We start from the raw sequence: 18,591 nt of genomic DNA, 5'->3' as shown, positions 1-18,591 counted from the left end.
GGTCAGTGCAGACTTGATGGCCCGGATGGCTACAATCTCCACTGTAGGCACTCTATGATTCTCTGATTATATGTTGCCTCCCAGGTATCAGGGCTACAGAGCAATTTTAATGTGGTGGGTCAACAGCCAGAGGTAGTAATCCATATTAGAACCAATGACATAAGAAGAAAGAAATAAGTTGCTACAAGCAGATCTTAGGAAGTTAGGTAAAAAAATTGGAAAGAAGGACTTCAATGGTAGTAACCTCTGGATTGCTCCCGGTGCTACACATTAGTTAGTGTAAGAACAGAAGGATTAAGGAGATGGATGCATGGCTGAAGAGATGACATTGAACTCAGCGTTTCAGGCATGGAGAGCACTTCTGGGTGAAGTGGAATCTGAACAACTCAGATGGGTTACACCAGAACAGAAATGGGGCCAACACCCTTCTGGGGATATTAGCTAGTGCTTTTGGGGCAGATTTTAAACTGGATTGAATTATAGAATCCTAGAATGATAGGATCCCTACAGTGTGGAAGCAGACTACCCGGCCCATTGAGTCCATACCAATCCTCCAAACAGTATCCCACCCAGACTCACTTCCCTACCATATCCCTGTAACCCTGCATTTCCCACAGTCAATCCACGTAACCTGCACATCTTTGGATTGTGGGAGGAAACCAGAGCACCTGGAGGAAGCCCAGACACGGGAGAATGTGCTAACTCCACACAGACAGTCACCCAAGGCTGGAATCGAACCCGGGTCATGTGCTGTGAGGCAGCAGAGCTAACTACTGAGCCACTGTGCTGCATTTGGCAGGGGGATGGGAAGCAGTTTAAAGGGGAGAGTAGCTGTTATGAAATTAGAAGTTAAAACACAACTAAGTGTGGCAGAGGAAATATAGGCTACATAAGAAAGAAGTGAATTTAGCAAGGCTAGATGGAATGTGTTTTAATGCAAAGAGCAGGAGGAATAAGGCAGACAAGCTACAGGCACAGATAGGAACGTAGGAGGATGATGTCATAGTTATGACTGAGACTTGGCTGAAAGATGGATGGACTGGCAGATCAGATTATAGAATATTTTGACAAGATACAGAGGGGGTGGGGGAGAAGAGAATAGAATGTTACATTATTGCTCAAGGAGTCAATTAACCCAGAGAGGGAGGATGATATCTTGGATTTATCATCAAATGAGACCATACAGGTGGAAATAGAAAACACAAAAGATGCAAACACATTAATGGTTGGGTGGTTTAGATTTCCAAACAGTAGGCAAAAAATAGAAGATAAATCTGGAATCAAATTTCAGAGAAGTGGAAGAATAATAAGAGAGTCGTGATAGGGGGATATTAGCAATCCAAATATTAACTGAGATAGTTTTAATATGCTAAGCAGGGAGGGAGCAAATTTCTTAAATTGCATCCAGGAGATTACATCAGTCTAACCCAGTGGTGGGAGGTAATTAGAAAGAATTCTGAGGAACAGAATATGTCTGCACCCAAATAGACACAGTACAACCAGGGATAGACAGTATGGAGTTGTGGAGGGAAGATCATGTTTGACAAATTTGATCAAATCTTTTGAGACGGTCACCAGGGAGCTAATACATTGGATGTTCCCTACGTGGACTTGAGCAAGGTTTTTGTTAAGGTCCCTATGGCAGACTGGTCAGGAAAGGAAGAGTTCATTGAATGCAAGGTACTGGAAACAAAAATTGTCTGAGAGGCAGAAAATGGATGACAGTGGTCAATGAATATTTGTGTGACTGGGTCTGTTTCAAGTGGGGATCTGCAGGGCTTGCTACAAGGGTTCTTGTTATTTTGATGGACATTAATGATCTGGATTTGAATGTTGAGAGTATGATCAAGAAGTTTAAAAATGTTGCTGGGCATTGAAGATCTGAGTTATAAAGAAAGGCTGGATAGTCTTTAACTTATTTCACTGGAGTAACGGAGGTTGATCGGTGACCTTATAGAAGTTTATAAAATAATAAAGGGTATAGATAGAGTTAATAGTAGTTGGCTTTACCCTAGGATGGGGGATTTCAAGACTAGGGGACACATTTTTAAGGTGAGAGGAGAGAGATTTAAAAACTACATGGGGGCAAATCTTTTATACAAAGCATGATTTATGCTTGGAATGAACTCCCAGAGGAAGTGGTGGATGCGGATACAATTACAACATTAAAAGATATTTGTGTAAGAACACAAATAGGAAAGGTTTAAAGGGATGTGAGCCAGGAGCAGACAGGTTGGACTAGTTTAGTTTAGGATTATGCTCAGCATGGACTTGTTGAACCAAAGGGTCTGTTTCCAAGCTGTATGACTTTATGATTCTACAATGTGTAAATTGGTCAGGTTAGAAACAGTGAGGACAGGTGTAGACTGCAGGAGGATATCAACGGGCTGCTCAGGTGGTAGACCAGTGGCAAATGGAATTAAACCCAGTAAAGTGTGGGATAAAGCTGCTGGGGAGGACTAACAAAGCAAGGGATTACATTATGAATGTTAGGAAGGTACAGAAGGTCAAAGTCATATGGACAGCTCCCTGAAGGTAGCAAGGCTGGTAGAAAAGCTGGCTAAGAAGGCAAAGAGGATATTTGTCTTTATTATTTGAGACATGGAATACAAGAACAGGGGGTATATTGCAAAATTGTATAAAACACTGGTTACAATTGGGACACCTGTGTGCAGTTCTGGTTACACCTTATAGAAAGGATGTGATTATACTTGAGAGGGTGCAGAGGAGATTTCCCAGAATGTTGCCAGGGCTGGAGGGTCTAAGAATGAGAAAAGATTGAATGTGCTGAGGATAACAGCGGTTCAGATTTTTAGAAAAGGTTCCAGCATCTGCAGTAATTTGTTCCTACTTCTTTTCACTTGCAGGGCTGTTTTTCTTGGAGCAGTGAATGTTGAAAGGGGACCTGATAGAAGTGGATAGGCTTTTGAGCTATATGAATGGGATGGAATTGAAGGCATTTTTCCATTTGTAGAGAGCTAGTCTTCTATTCTTGGGGGCATAATTTAAGGTAAGAAGTGGCTGGCTAAGAGCAGAAGTGAATAGAGAACTCACTATCTGAAGAGTGGTTGAGTCAAAAACTCTCTGAACTGGCAAGTAGTACTTAGATATTCATTTATGTGGTCACCGTCTCCAGAGTTATGGACTAAGAACTGGAAAGTGGAATTAGTGTAGTCAGATCCTTGTTGACTAACCAACAAATGATGGGCCAAATAGCCTCCTTCTGCTCTGTAAATGAGTCATTCAACCTACCAACAATCAGTCTCTGAATTTGTATGCTGGATCACTTAAGTAACATATCCATAATCATTGGTGCCTGTGAAATCATTCCTTAAAATGACTCTAAAGCAATAAGGTGAAAAGTCAGGGAAGATAATTGAAAAGAATACTATTCTGCAGATAATATTATTATCCATGAACCTCTGATATTTATATAGCAAAGGACCAAATGTCCTATTATCACCTACAGAGAAATTGAACCAGGACAATGTTAGATATAAAAACGCATTGACATACCACAGTAGGGAGAACTTAGACTTCTTTTGCCCTTGTAATTTTTCAATTAAATGCAATTAATATCTCAATTGAAACCTTCCAAATGCAGCTTTTCACTTCACTTTGTTTGCTTACCTGAAACAAATACATCAGAAGCCACTTATTAGTAGTAAAACATGTCACTTCCAGGATGGCCATCAGGAGTAACTGTATAGGACTGGTGTTTCCAAGTATAGCACCCATTGAAACCAATGCAGACACTGCACTCAGGTCTGCATGGAGTATGCTAAAAATAACAGTAAATTCGATTAGCCAAGATAAGCGATCATAAAAATGAATCAAAGGCAAATGAATGCATATCGGGACAACATTAAATGTATCGATGTCTTTTGAGCAACACCAGTTGAAAGTATATATTGTAATTTTACTGAGCTTTAACCAGCTGTTTCATTTAAAGCACCATTGTTCAACGCATCAATGTAAGTATTGGCGAATGAGTCAGATCCTCATTTCACATTGAGTATGCTAAAGCAAAGTGGTGTGAGATTTCCTTATCAGTTCTAGTTTAAATAGTGCTGAAAAAAGACATATTTTGATGAAGCCTTTCAACTTATACTCATCTGGACATTTCTCAAGAATACCAATTCAACGGCAAAACTGACATTTACATTGCACGAGAGGTAAGGGTATTGACATGGAGAATACATTCATTAATACTGATTTAAGAGTTCACTACCAGGCCTAGTTTAAATTTTAAATCAGCAGATTAACTTTGACTCTGATTGGTCAGTGCATTGCCCTGAGAAATGAATCTTTGAATGAATGTCACCAAATTTGTTGAGTTGAAACAGGCACAGTGCAAATACATGTTCTTAATGTCTGCAATGAAACAATCAGAGTGCACATCTAACCAATCAGTGCTCTCCTGTCAAGCCTCCTCTCATGTTATTCTTGTGAAATGTCCTAATAGAGTGCAAGATGAGAAAAATATTGATAAAATGTACACTATTTTCTGCAATGTTTCTGCAGTACTTCCAAACAGTTACTTCTAGCTTGCAAAACCCAAGATGGCAAAGGAGTAGGCCTTCTCACTGAGGCTCATTGCTGCAACTGCTCTTTTTCTCTCGTTTTTCTCTTTTCTCTTTTGGTTCATTGTCCTTTGGAGCTCAGGGGTGGAGGCAGCAATGGCGATGGCTGGGGGACTTTCATGGTGGGCCACAAGGCGGCTGGTCACGATTGGCAGTGTTGAAGCAGGACTCTGCAGGCAGGCAGCTGAAGTCGCAATGGAACCTGGCAGCAGCTGGGGCCCAGCAGGGGGCCAAATGGCAGCAATGGTGGGGCAGTCAAGGATGGCAGCAGCAGCAAGTCAGCAGACTTGGCTGAAGCCTTGTGAGACGAGGTGGTGAGGCCTGTTGTGCCCTATGGAGGTCAGCAGCAGTGGTTGGCAGCAAGGGCAACTGGTGAACACAGGCGGGTCTTACCCCAGTGTGAGTGAAAGCATGCCCAAAGCAGGGGAACGCGAGCACGCTTGGGGAAAGCCCAGCTTGCAGCATCTGCAGGCCGACAACTTAAGAATGGAGTGTAATGTTTGATTTTTAAAATCTTATTTCTTTACTTTTCCACTTTATACAAAGAAGATTGTGGTACTGAACTTCTTATTTCTTTATTTTTCTACTTCTGTAACTAAAAGTTTGTACCTACGATGGCACAGCGTGTGGCAACATTGTGCACTTTTCACTGCATTCTTTGTAACCAATACTTGAGTACACATGACAATAAAACCTAAATCTAAATTTAGCTGTAGTGTAACTCCACTCCAGTGTTTTGTTGCATTTCCAATGTTCTTGTGTTGCTAATTCTGTTCTAATACCAATTATAAGCATAACCAATTGAGATTATTTCCACATTTGTGCAATCCTGTTCTTTTTGGTGCATAATATGGTGAATTTACTTCTTCATAGTACAGTTCATAGAAGAAAATCTCAAAAAGTCATCCTTTGGACATAGTGAGAAAATCAGGAGAAAGAAATTCATAACGTTCAATATGAAGCTTCACAGATTTAGCATTATGGATAAAAGTGAGACTTCATTGGATAGCCCATTGGATAGTCTAAGACCAAGGTCCAACATTACACGTGGTTCTCCCTGATTTCTGCCCAATTATTTCAAGAAGTGAAATTTAAACTGTAGCCCTTCACTTTACCTGGTAATATTCTGCTGTCTCTTTTGCAATGATCAGGCAAGAACTGTATGGAAACAGCACCTCAAAGCTATGACTGTCTGGCAAGTGTAATCATCTATACTGAATTCATCCTTTGAACTCTGTACAACATAACTTTTAAATTCTCTACACAGATTTCCAACTCTGATGAAATGTTGCCTTCCTGTTTAAAACTCTGCCAATTAAAAGTATTCCCACATAGATGGCTTCAAGACAAGCTTGAGACTTTTCCAACCTCAAAATATTCACTTGCATTGGACCAGATTGATCAAGTATTTCTGGTGGAGATCGAAGTTGCAGATTCACTTTTTTGAAACTTATTTTTTAATTCATGGAATGTGGGTGACACTAGCTGTGCACGTATTTATTTCCCTTCTCTAGTTGCCCTTGGGAAGGTGGTGGTGAGCTGCCTTTTGGACTAATGCAGTCCATTTGGTGCAGGTACATCCACAGGGCCATTCGGAGGGAGTTCCAGGATTTTGCCCCAGCAATATTAAAAGACAGGCAATACATTTCCAATTAAGAATTGTATGTGGCTTGGAGGGGATCTTGCAAGGTTTGGTGATCCCATGCGTCTGCTACCCTTGTTCTTCTATGGTAATGGTCATCAGTTGAGGAAGTACTGTCTAAGGAGCCTTAGTGAGTTTCTGTACTGCATCTTGTAGATGCTAAACACTACTGCTGCTGCTGCTGAGCATTACTAGTGAAGACAGTGACAATTTCTGGATGTAGTGCCATTCAAGCAGACTGCTTTGTTCTGCATGGTGACAAGCTTCTTGAGTGTTGTTGGAGATGTACTCATCCAGGCAAGTGGAGAGTATTCTATCACACTCCTGACTTGTGCCTTGTAGATAGTGGACAGGATTTGGGGAGTCAAGAGGTAGATTACTCAGTGCAGAATTCTGAGCCTCTGACCTTCTTTCCTAGTCACAGTATTTATATGGCAAGTCCAGTTCAGTTCCTGGTTAATGGCAACCCTCAGGATGTTGATATTGGGAGATTCAGTGATGGTAATGTCATTGAATGCCAAGGAGCAAGGTTAGGTTCTCTTTTGTTGGAGATAGTCATTAGCAATCACTTGTGTTGCATGAATGTTACTTACCACCTGTCAGCCCAAACCTGTACATTGTCCATGTCTTGCCCCCTTTGAACATGGATATCATCAGTATTTGAAGAGTATATGTGTTGGTTTAGCAGGAGTACAGATAGCAATGAACTCCAAGGGATGTTGCAACTTCTCAGAATTTCTGACACTAACGTGGAAATGTTTATATTTTACACATAAGTTTGAAGAAATATTTTTCAAAACATCTCTGGCATTAGCTTTCATCTGAGGAAATGAAACTCCAAGATTGTAACACTGAGCTGAATTTTACCATAATTTCAGAGAGTTTCATATGTTTCTCTCCATGAGCTCTAGCAAGTTTTCTCGCACTATTTTATGCTACCCACTTAGGTAGCCCCATTCCTGTGCCACCTTGCACTTACCAAAGGCAGACATACTCAGCATTTTCAGGACCTTATAGGTTTTCTGCGACTGGAGCCACATTTAGAGCCCAGATACATACCAGGTAAATCACTGCCAGTCTTTGCGAATAGTCCTAGATAGTAAATGTAATGGGAGGGAAATGAAAAATAGAAGCTTCTGAGGGCACAAACGTGCATGTTGGCTCTTCATTGGAAATAGAAATTCATGCTAAATGTGTTACAACTTTACATCATTATCTACCTGATCAGCTGTAAGAGCAGCTACAAGAATCAAGTTCTTCACATCCTTAGTGCTATACCATGTTAGAACTCTTTTAAAGAGGTTGCTACTCTTTCCCTATTGCCCACAGTAGCATAACATCTTGTTATTGTTCAGGACTGACTGTGAGCCACTCCCTGGTCTCTAATGATATGGAAAGTTTGACTGTACCAGCCCCAAACACCTACTGACCAGACAGGTCCCTGGACTGATGACAAGCCACATCCTTAATTTCCTTTGCTGGCACTTACCGACTGATGACAGACCACCTTGACCTGGCTGAGAATTCCTGACTTTGATACATGATTATTTGGTTGATGCACATACTGTGTGTTTGCCATGTAAGCTGCTGACACATGCTGCAGTACAACATTGATGTACCATTATCATAAAGCAACATGTCTGCTTCCTTGATAGATTACTGTTGACTAGTTTGACAAGCTGCCTTGATTTGTGCACTAATAAGTGGGAAAGCAAGATGATGTATGGTGAATCTGTAAGTTTTGAATGGTGCAGTATTATGCAAAAAGACAAAGCAGGAATGTTTGAGCATCCAGTTAGAGATAAAGTGAATGAGTGCTAAGTCAGCAAGCAAAGGGCTCTGAGAAACCAGTTACTCTAATCCATGAGCCAGATAACTGTGCCTGCATTCAAGTTAGAGTTGAAAAGTGTGACGCTGGAAAAGCACAGCAGGTCAGGCAGCATCTGAGGAGCAGGAGAATTGACATTTCAGAAGGGACAGGATGTACATGTCTTTGGAAAGGCAAAGACTGATCAGGGATAATCAACATAGCTTTGTGCATGGGAAATTATGTCTCACAAACTTGATTGGATTTTTTGAAGAAGTAACAAAGAGGATTGATGAAGGCAGAGCAGTAGATGTGATCTATATGGACTTCAGTAAAGCGTTCAACAAGGTTTCATGTAGATTGGTTAGCAAGGTTGAATCTCATGGAATACAGGGAGAACCAGCCATTTGGATACAGAACTGGCTCAAAAAGATAGAAAGCAGAGGGTGGTGGTGGAGGGTTGTTTTTCAGACTGGAGGCCGTGACCAGTGGACCACAAGGATCGGTGCTAGGTCCACTACTTTTCATCATTTATATAAATGATTTGGATGTGAGCATAAGAGGTATAGTTAGTAAGTTTGCTGATGACACCAAAATTGGAGGTGTAGCGGACAGCAAAGAAGGTTACCTTAGATTACAACAGGATCTTGATCAGATGGGCCAATGGGCTGAGGAGTGGCAGATGGAGTTTAATTTTGATTACTGTGAGGTGCTGCATTTTGGCAAAGCAAATCTTAGCAGGACTTATACACTTAATGGTAAGGTCCTAGTGAGTGTAACTGAACAAAGGGTTGGAGTGCAGGTTCATAGCTCCTTGAAAGTGGAGTCACAGGTAGATAGAATAGTGAAGAAGGCTTTTGGTATGCTTTCCTTTATTGGTCAGACTATTGAGTACAGGAGTTGGGAGGTCATGTTGCGGCTGTACACGACATTGTACTATACACTGTTGGAATATTGTGTGCAATTCTGGTCTCCTTCCTATCAGACTGATGTTGTGAAACTTAAAAGGGTTCAGAAAAGATTTACAAGGATGTTGCCAGGGTTGGAGGATTTGAGCTATAGGGAGAGACTGAGGCAGTCTGGGGCTGTTTTCCCTGGAGCGTCAGAGGCTGAGGGGTGACCTTATAGAGGTTTATAAAATCATGTGGGACATGGATAGGATAAATAGACAAAGTGTTTTCCCTGGGGTCGGGGAGTCCAGAACTAGAGGGCATAGGTTTAGGATGAGAGGAGAAAGATATAAAAGAGACCTAAGGGGTAACTTTTCACGCAGAGGGTGGTATGTGTATGGAATGAGTTGCCAGAGGATGTGGTGGAGGCTGGTACAATTGCAATATTTAAAAGATATCTGGATAGATATATGAATAGGAAGGATTTTGAGGAATATGGGCTGGGTGCTGGCAGGTGGGACTAGATTGGGTTGGGATATCTGGTCAGTATGGACAAGTTGAACAAAGGGTCTGTTTGAGTGCTGTAATCTGTATGACTCTATGACTGTATAAGCCCTTCATCAGGAATGTCACCATTCAATGATCTGCATGCAAGTCAGCCTGGCAGCAATGGCATTACAATGCAAGTGGCGATGCACTTGAAAGTGCAGCATTGAAGTGGATGTCTGTATTCTGAGTCAGACGTGTGCCATAATGATATGGTGAGGCTCATGCATATCTGGTGCCTACCACCCTGAACAAGTGGTGTTGGTAATAGCTACCCAATGAGCATGCTCTGAGATGTTGGGCAATGCTGGCCAAGATGGCAGAGGACCACAGTGAGCTGGAGCTGCTAGGTACCTGTTTTGACTTTCATTTGAGGAATTGTTGGCATTTAGTTTCTCTCTGCTGCATGGAAGAATAGCAAAGTGCATATAAAGGTGACAATGAGATGTTAATTCATGCGAATGAGTCTTTGTCACTCACTAGCAAGATTCTTGCCTCACCGTTCAAACATTGGGTGGAAAATCCAACTTCATTTCTCTAAGTTGAAAATCTAATTTTTTCCCAACTGTCTTGCTATTGTCCACATCATTCAGGGGCTGGAAAAATTCCATCCATAAATTTTTCAAGACCCGAAAGGCTGTCAATCAGTCTTTACAAAACCATGGACAATTTTTCTAAATTCCCATCACTAGTGTACAGATTTTATTGGCTAAAACAAAAACAGCAGAACCTCTAGAGATGCAAGGTATCTCTAATATTGTGCTTAATCTTATTTCATGCCAACTCTGTGTTTACTGAGTACATATAGCTTCCACTAATTGATATCTGTATTATCCTGTAATAATGGGAAATGCAGTTGGCAATGTCATTAATATACCAGATAAATTAAGAGGTAAGTATGCAACATTTCAATTGTAATCATGCTAAAAAGTGGTAATAGTATATTTTATCCTTCTTCATCAAACATAATGGTGGCATTGTGGCTCAGTGGTTAGCACTGCTGCCTCACAGCACCAGGGACACGGGTTTGATCCCAGCCTTGGGCAACTGTCTGTGAGGAGTTTGCACATTCTCCCCATGTCTGCATGGGTTTTGCCAGGTGCTCTGGTTTCTCCCACAGTCTAAAGATGTGCAGTTTAGGTGAACTGGTCATGCTAAATTGCCCATAGTTTTCAGGGATGTGTAGGTTAGGTGTATTAATCAGGGAAAATGTGGAGTAATAGTAGATACGAATGGGTCTGGGTGCGATATTCTTCAGAGGATCAGTGTGTACTTGTTGGGCTGAATAGCCTGTTTCCACACTGTAGAGATTCTATGCTCTGAACAAATGTTCACCCATGGTTCAGCAATGTTTTCCCAGTGTACTGGGAATTATGCTAAGGAAGAAACCTGTCAGAAGAGGAATTGTTTCAGACATTTTAATAGGAATTTCATTACATATTGGTCACAGTTGATCCAGCATATGAATCTGTTCAATGTCTAGAACAGTTGGAATGCCATGCTTCTAGGAAACCTCGTGCCCTAAGATGGATGTGTTGTCCCAATTGAAGTGGTGTCCTTCTTTATCTCTATGTAAGGATACCAGTGACAAAGGGTCATGTCGTTTTGTGGCTAGTTGGTGTTCATGTATCCTGGTGGCTAGTTTTCTGCCTATTTGTCCAATGTAGTGTTTTTCACAAAACAACATGACCCCCCTGTCACTAGTATCCTTACATACAGATAAGGAAGGACACCACTTCGACTGGGACACCCTATCCATCTTAGGGCAAGCCAAATAGAGACACGCATGAGAATTCCTAGAAGCATGTTTTTCCAACCAGAACTCTATCAACAAACACATCGAGGTAGACCCCATCTACCACCCCCTGAGAAAAAGAACAGGAAATGCCATCGCCACAGGAAATGGCACCACCAACCCAAAGAAACCCAAACATATAAATAGAAAGCAAGAATCATGTACAGTGCTTTGCCTGAGGCCCACTGAAGATGTTACCTAATAGACTGTCAAAACGTCTGGAAATGAACCTTCCAGCTCGGCAAGCAAATCTACATTCAAAACCTAAACCTGAGCTACAAACCTTCTCAAAACTCACTGCTGAGTTTCTCCAGTGCTTTCGGTTTTTACAAGTCAACATTACCTGCCCAGCAGGAGATATCAATGTAGTTGGACCTGTTGAGCTTAAATACAGGTGATCTCCTTGGAAAACAAAGACCTGATCAAGAGAAGCTCAAGCATGCTGTCTTAGAGCTTCTCAAAATGGCTGCATTCTTAAATAATCCCATTACAGATAGAATTATTTACTATTCCAATGCAATTTACTTTAGGCTACAGGTGTAACTAAACAAAAATATAAAATATAGATTTACTGAGAATTTTCACACTCTGAACAAAATATTAGTTTAAAGTCTGTTCTAATAATGAGGTACAAAGAAACTTTTACCTGGTCATGTTTATTCGTATCTTCGAGTTCTTAGAGTCAAAGAACAAACTTTCTAGGATTGTGGCCCACTGAAGTGCAAAGGCTGCAAGAAGCATAGTAAAGGCAATGCCACTCCGTGCGTATCTCTTCAGGAACGTAGTCATGAAGCCAAAGCCAAGAAAGACCATTGTATTGACATCTTGAAATACTGTTGTTGTAAAAAGGGGAAAGAGGGAAATGCAGTACTTTGAGTTTTTTTGAGATCATCATAGTTTTGTGTGTGTGTGTCTGTGTGAACCAAAATTATCTTTCATATCTATGTTATAAAATTCTGAAGATTCGCTCGAATAAAACCTTGATGGACTGAGAGTTTTGTCATCCAGTTGGAGAGCCAGGGAAGACTCACCAAATCTAATACCATTAATGGCACCCTGGCCACCCTTCACCTGCCCAGGAAGAGCTGTCAGTTTGTCAAATGCTTGTAGCTCTTGCACAATGGAAATCATGGTTGACGTCGGTAGGATACCCAGAAACAGGCACTGATTGAGGAAATTCCCTCACTAGCTAACAAGCTATTCTCACAGTTTCACTCTGGGTTATGCACACCAGAAGGCAGGCAAGACTGGCCAGAGCTGAGTGAATTCCAACATCAAGCAGAGACCCTCAATTGGTCAATTAAGGGTGACCATTGACAGTGAGCTGAGAAGGTTGACCGTGTACCTTCCCATGGCAAACGTAATTCCATTAGAGGCAAAATGGTGGTGAGATTTGTGTTTGTCACTCCCGCCTCCAAGCTCAACACCTCCAGGAAAGAGGAATCTGCCTAAAGTCTACAGCAGTTAATGCTGAATCTGGATTCCATTGTGAACATGCTCTATGTACCAATGTTTATTGTTGCAATGGCAATTAACTTGTGTTCTTAATCGTCCACAAATCTATGGGTCAGGTGGACACTGAAGATCTCAAGGTCAGTGTTTGAAGTGGAGAAAATAGTTCTCCCAAAGCCCTGACTAACATTCTGCCCCTCAAGCAATACCACCAAAGCTCATGCTCATTCACCCATATTGTTGGATTTTGCTTGTTCAAATTGGCTGTCATGTTTGCCTGCCCATGAACTCCTCAGAAATGCTTCCAAACTTGACTTGGTGATACGTAACTGTGAAACTTTTGCAATAATAATAATACATAATTATGTAAATCGATATGGCTAAAAACTACTTCATGATTTCTAATTCTTCTCATGCTATTCTAATTTCCATTTCTGATACTTCCTGTTTAAATATTAAAATCTAACTAATTAAAATACAAAAATGAGTTTAAAAAGGAAGCAGTTGTGGATTTCTCTTATCAGAACTTCCAGATTTTAACGCCCAATTATTTTGATACTAGACCTAATGGGTTGGTTTTATCATATCTTGGAAGTCACTGCTGTGAGCTACTGATCTTTATAGTCTCGCCCAAACATGTTCTGTCAGAAGCCAGAACATAACGCTCAAACATCTCCATTGATATCCTAGATTTCAGACATTTTCATTTCTGTGCCTCACTTTTGCTGCTTTCAGCTACTAGTAACATGATATTGACAGGATAATGTTTAAAACAGTATGCGATATAGTTTTAAAATCATGAGGTGCACAGCACACCATAAACTAGCCAAACAAGCTCACCAACCTGCTGACATTACATTTGGGTTTGGAGATTATTTAATTTATTTTTGAAATGCATGAGCATATTAAAACCTGCTTGAATTCCTATGATTTAGTTCCAATTGCTTTTTAAATATAACTGGGAGAAAATCCATATTCCATAATGATCTGGCTTGTTATTCATATGTTGCCTTATAGAACATACCATAAAATATATACTTTAACTTAAATGACTTGTATTGCCCAGTAATTTAAACAATATGGCATTGGTCCTGTGCTTTAATCTATAGTAATTAAAATTTGTTTTCTAGTTTATAAATAATTCCAATCACTGGAGACTGCTATTCAATCTATTTAATTATATACACACTGTTGTTTTCTTTGACTATATGAAAGGTAATTAAATAATTAACGTAAGGAAACAGCCCAAGGCACTCTACAGATGTAACATTTTAGTTCATAACATATTTCTAAGTGCAATTGCCTTTCTGTATTAATGTTATGAATTAAGAAATAATGCTGGAATAGGATATATAACTACTTTTTGAAGCTTGACACCTAAAGAACATAGTGGTGGTGCAAGAAGTTTTGCTCCAGTGAGTTCTTCCAACTAACAACAATAAACAAAGTTTTCACTTATAATTCAGAGCATAAGCATAAAAAATTCATGATGTTAGCTGTGCATTAGGGAAAGATTGATGTTGGGTTATTCCCCATTGCACATAGCAAGAAGTTTGAGAGTGAGCCATATACATTCCTACTTAACAAATGTCAGTCAAAGAAGATATGAAGAGCAAAGAGATGTACAGAAAGGAGAAGAGAACTTTAACACAAAAATGAAGAAAATGTGGAAGTAAGAAAAGCCAAAAGTTGCATTGGGCTAATGTTACATAAACATAAGCATCAGACATCAGCACATTAAATACTCCAATGAGTGGTATTTTCTTTTATATTCACTGGCAGGCCAACATTTATTACCCATCCCTAGTTGCCCTTAAGAAGGTGGTGGTGAGCAACCTTTTTGAACTGCTGCAGTCCATGTGCTGTAGATTGGCCCACAGTGCCCTTAGGGAGGGAATTCCAGGATTGCTGATATATTTCCAAATCAGCATGGTGAGTGGCTTGGAGGGGAACTTGATGGTGGTGGTGTTCTCATATATCTGTCCCCTTGTCATTCTAGATGGAAGAGGTCATGGGTTTGGAATGTGCTGTCTAAGGATATTTGGTGAATTTCTGCAGTGCATCTTGTAAATGGTACACACTGCTGCCATTGAGCGTTTGTGGTGGAGGGAGTGGATGCTTGGGGATGTAGTGCCAATCAAGTGGGCTGCTTTTTCCTGAATGGTGTCAAGCTTCTTGAGTTTTGTTGGAGCTGCAACCATCCAGGCATGAGGGGAACTCTTTCCTAGCCCCTGATCTGCACTTGTAGCTATTGTGTTTATGTGACAAAGCCTGTTGAGTTTCTGGTCAATGGTTACCCCAAGGATGTCGATAGTGGGAGATTCAGTGATGGTAACACCTTTGAATGTCAAGCGGTGGTGGTTAGATTTCTCTGATTGGAAATAGCCAATAGTGTTGTGAATGGTACTTGTCACTTCTCAACCCAAATCAATCTGGATATTGTCCAGATCTTGTTGCATTTGAACACGGACATCTTCAGTATCTGAGGAGCTGTGAATGGTGTTGAACACTGTGCAATCATTGATGAACATCCCCACTTCTGGCCTTATGGTGGCTGAAGACCACTGATGAAGCAGCTGGAGATGGTTGGGCTTCAGACACTACACTGAGAAACTCCTGCAGAGATGTCCTGGAGCTGAGATGTCTGATCTCCAACAAACACAACCATCTTCCAATGTGCCACGTGTGACTCCAAGCAGTGAAGAATTTGCGCCCTGATATCCATTGATTCCAGTTTTGTTAGGGTTCCTTGAAGCCATATGCGGTCGAATACAGCCTTGATGTCAAGGTCTGCCACTGTCATCTCTTTAACAACAACTTTAAAGTTCAGGAAACGTTAGTCTTGATCTCTGTGTTCTCATCTTGTTGCCTTTATTCCAAAGCTATATTTTTTTCTTCGTTAACTAATTAATATGAAAGAAGTGGCCATGTGTACAAACAGGGAACAACATTTTATATTTACAGCTACCTATTTTTGTTCTGAGCAATATGAACTGATTCCTTTGTTAATTCAAGTATTTTTGATGCATGCAACCCAATCTTTACCTCAAAATTTATACTTGTTCTTGACTGCATAATTTGCAATAATAATCCAATACAGCTTCGGATGTAGAGGACATTTTTGTTACTGACCTTCACATAAAGGGGGCTTAATTAACTGTATCGAAAGCCTGCTAGTGGTCAATGATGGTGCTGGAGAATGTTCGAACACTTCCTTCTTAAATTAAATTCCAAATCTAACCCGAATAGTGTGGTTGTAGATTTCCTATTTCTGACAGTCAGGATGGTTCCAGCATGAGCTAAGTTTTGTTAATCATAATCCATTTTCTATTGGATAGGAATTCATAGCACTAATCATTACAAAATACACACACTTAAGAGTTTAACTGCAAAGAAAATAGTTTAAAGTACACTTACCTGCATATGTCGCAGTGTATTTCTTTGAGCAAGATTCAGGGTAATCCAAATATAATACAAATAATACTATGATTATACATTGTAAACTCAGAGCCAGCAAAGCAAAGCTAATCCCAATGTTTGGACCTAATTTTGGAGACATTGTGGATTTTCTAAATATTTTAGCCACTTTTTCCTTTCGATTAAATGTCAATAAAATGAATATGTGTAACGTCCTCGTATTTTGCCCGTTTATTATTACGTAGTCATGAGCGAAAGCTGCTTTTAGATAAGTTTATTAGCCACACCTATATCTTCAAGGGGCTGCGACTTAATCAGATGCAAAGTTATGAACACATTGAACAAATTAACTATCATGTAAAATATGTTTGTTGCCCCATTTATGTTTTTAATCAAATCATACTTAATATTTGTCATCTCCTTTAATATCTCTTGATACAAGTTTGTATTTAGGATCTTAATCTGCAAATCCATTTGTTGTTACATTTTATTGACTTTGATAATTGCTACATGGATAATGGACATTATGCACCTTCCTGATCATCCACCAGGAACAAATTAAGGTGCTTAGGATCCAGTTTAGGGAGAACAAATAAGAGCAAAATACTGTGGAAGCTGGAAATCTGAAACAAACACAGAAACTGCTTGAGGAACTCAACAGCAGCTTCTCTGGAAGTGTCTGTGGTGAAGGAAACAGAGTTATATTTCAAAATCAATACAACTGTATTTCAGACCATTGAGTGCACATATGTGGTACTGAGAGGCTCGTATCACAACATTGCCAAATTCATCATTAGGAAGAAATTCCATTCGATTAAAGGACACATCATCTTTGCTCACTATTTCCACTTCCTCAAGGTTTGTGCTCATTACCCTAGTAACGGACATCTCTCTCTGGAGCACTCTCAAGTAGCTGATGCTTTTGGAGAACTGGGTGCTTTACAAGGGCTACCTGCTGAGACCATGGCTCATGGCAACATGGCAGTGGCTACACTTTCCATTAACTGATGCAGAGCACAGATTTAATGCTTTGACCATGGTGTGTGGAGCCAACAATAGGGCTGCTGAATTTACCATTCTGTTACTTGGGCTGGTCAAGGGATGGGCCCTCCAATACAGTCTGGAGGAGGGGCACTGGGGAGGAGGAGGGGGGCTGCCACTGGGGAGGAGGATGTTCTTTTCCGTGCGAGAACTCCGCTGTGTCAGCAGCTGAAAGCCAAACCGAACCTCATTGTCATCCCCTTCCAATAAATGAGAGCTGGGTGCAGTAGATAATTGTGGACTGCAAACTATTATGTTCATGATGCCATAATCTGGTTTGCATTTTCAGGGCGAACCGGAACCTCTATTTGTGTTCCTTTTGCTTTCTGTGCATCAAAGCCTTTGTTTTTGGAATTGTCCAAAATGTGACATTCCCCAAGTGAACAATGGCCAGCTTTGGGTTTATAGTAGGCATTAGGGAAACGGTAGCACTGACTTAGCAGATGCTCAGTTGGGATGGATCTACGGACAAGTAAAGTTTGTGATGTTGTGGTTAAATGGCAACTGGAGTGAAAGAATGAAGTTGTATGTGCCAAGGAGTGTCAGCCATGCCCGGATGTGTGTCATGAGCAAAGTGTTTTATGGCTGTTGTGCCATCATATTTCTAGGGAGGGACAGTAGCAGATTGCCAACATTTGTCCAGGTGTACAGCAGTCTTTCAAAGGTAGCATGGGCACAAGGGATGCCGGTCTTTCAGTGTACATTGGTGAGGGGAGACATGTTCCAGGAACAGTGTGTGGTAAGCGGACACAAGGGACACTCCCGGGGGTCGCTTGGTAATTAATGCAGAAATTTGCTAAGATACAATGAGAGAACTCATTAGGCCTCTCATTGAAAAATTCTCCAAAACACAACTCAGAATTAGCCAAAAAAACCCCAATTCAATCCATAGACAGATGTAATGAGTTAGAGAGGCAATGGAAAATGGAGCTTCATGTGGGCAGGCATGAGGCCATCTACTTTGAGGTGAGGAAAGTTAACTTTCTAAGAGAACTTTCTAAATGGAGAGAAGTTAAGAAACAAAAAGGATCAAAAAGATTTGGGCATCCAAATTCAAAACTAAATTAAAGCTGGCATACAGATATAAAAACCAATTGGAAAGGCTAATGGAATGCCGGTTTGTATCTCAAGTGGACTAGATTATATGGAGATGGGAGTTATACTTCAGTGAAATAGAATCTTGGGTATTATAGAACATAGAACATAGAACATTACAGTGCAGTACAGGCCCTCCCGCCCTCGATGTTGCGCCAACCTGTTATACCAATCTGAAGCCCATCTAACCTACACTATTCCATGTACGTCCATATGCCTGTCCAATGACGACTTAAATGTACTTAAAGTTGGTGAATCTACTACCATTGCAGGCAAAGCATTCCATATCCTTACTACTCTCTGAGTAAAGAAACTACCTTTGA

At 40.6% G+C, this 18,591-nt stretch overlaps 1 protein-coding gene across 2 annotated transcripts in view; it reads right to left on the bottom strand.

Moving 5' to 3' along the window:
• The window catches only part of rhd (Rh blood group, D antigen), a 51,951-nt gene extending 35,573 nt beyond the window's left edge, over positions 1 to 16,378 (bottom strand). For both annotated transcript variants that reach the window (XR_006315676.1, XM_043717645.1), the window contains exons 1-3: positions 16,133 to 16,378; positions 11,910 to 12,096; positions 3,631 to 3,781 (exon numbers count right to left, since the gene is read on the bottom strand). Coding sequence is in view for 1 of the 2 variants with exons in the window: in XM_043717645.1 (XP_043573580.1) it covers positions 3,631 to 3,781; positions 11,910 to 12,096; positions 16,133 to 16,274 (480 nt within the window). In the remaining variant the exon portion in view is untranslated. The remainder of the gene's footprint in view (positions 1 to 3,630; positions 3,782 to 11,909; positions 12,097 to 16,132) is intronic.
• Between the last annotated feature and the right edge of the window lie 2,213 nt (positions 16,379 to 18,591).

This window comes from Chiloscyllium plagiosum, chromosome 27 (genome assembly GCF_004010195.1).
Source record: "Chiloscyllium plagiosum isolate BGI_BamShark_2017 chromosome 27, ASM401019v2, whole genome shotgun sequence".
In the NCBI taxonomy this organism is placed as follows: Eukaryota; Metazoa; Chordata; class Chondrichthyes; order Orectolobiformes; family Hemiscylliidae; genus Chiloscyllium; species Chiloscyllium plagiosum.
This window is presented reverse-complemented; position numbering and strand designations above follow the sequence as displayed.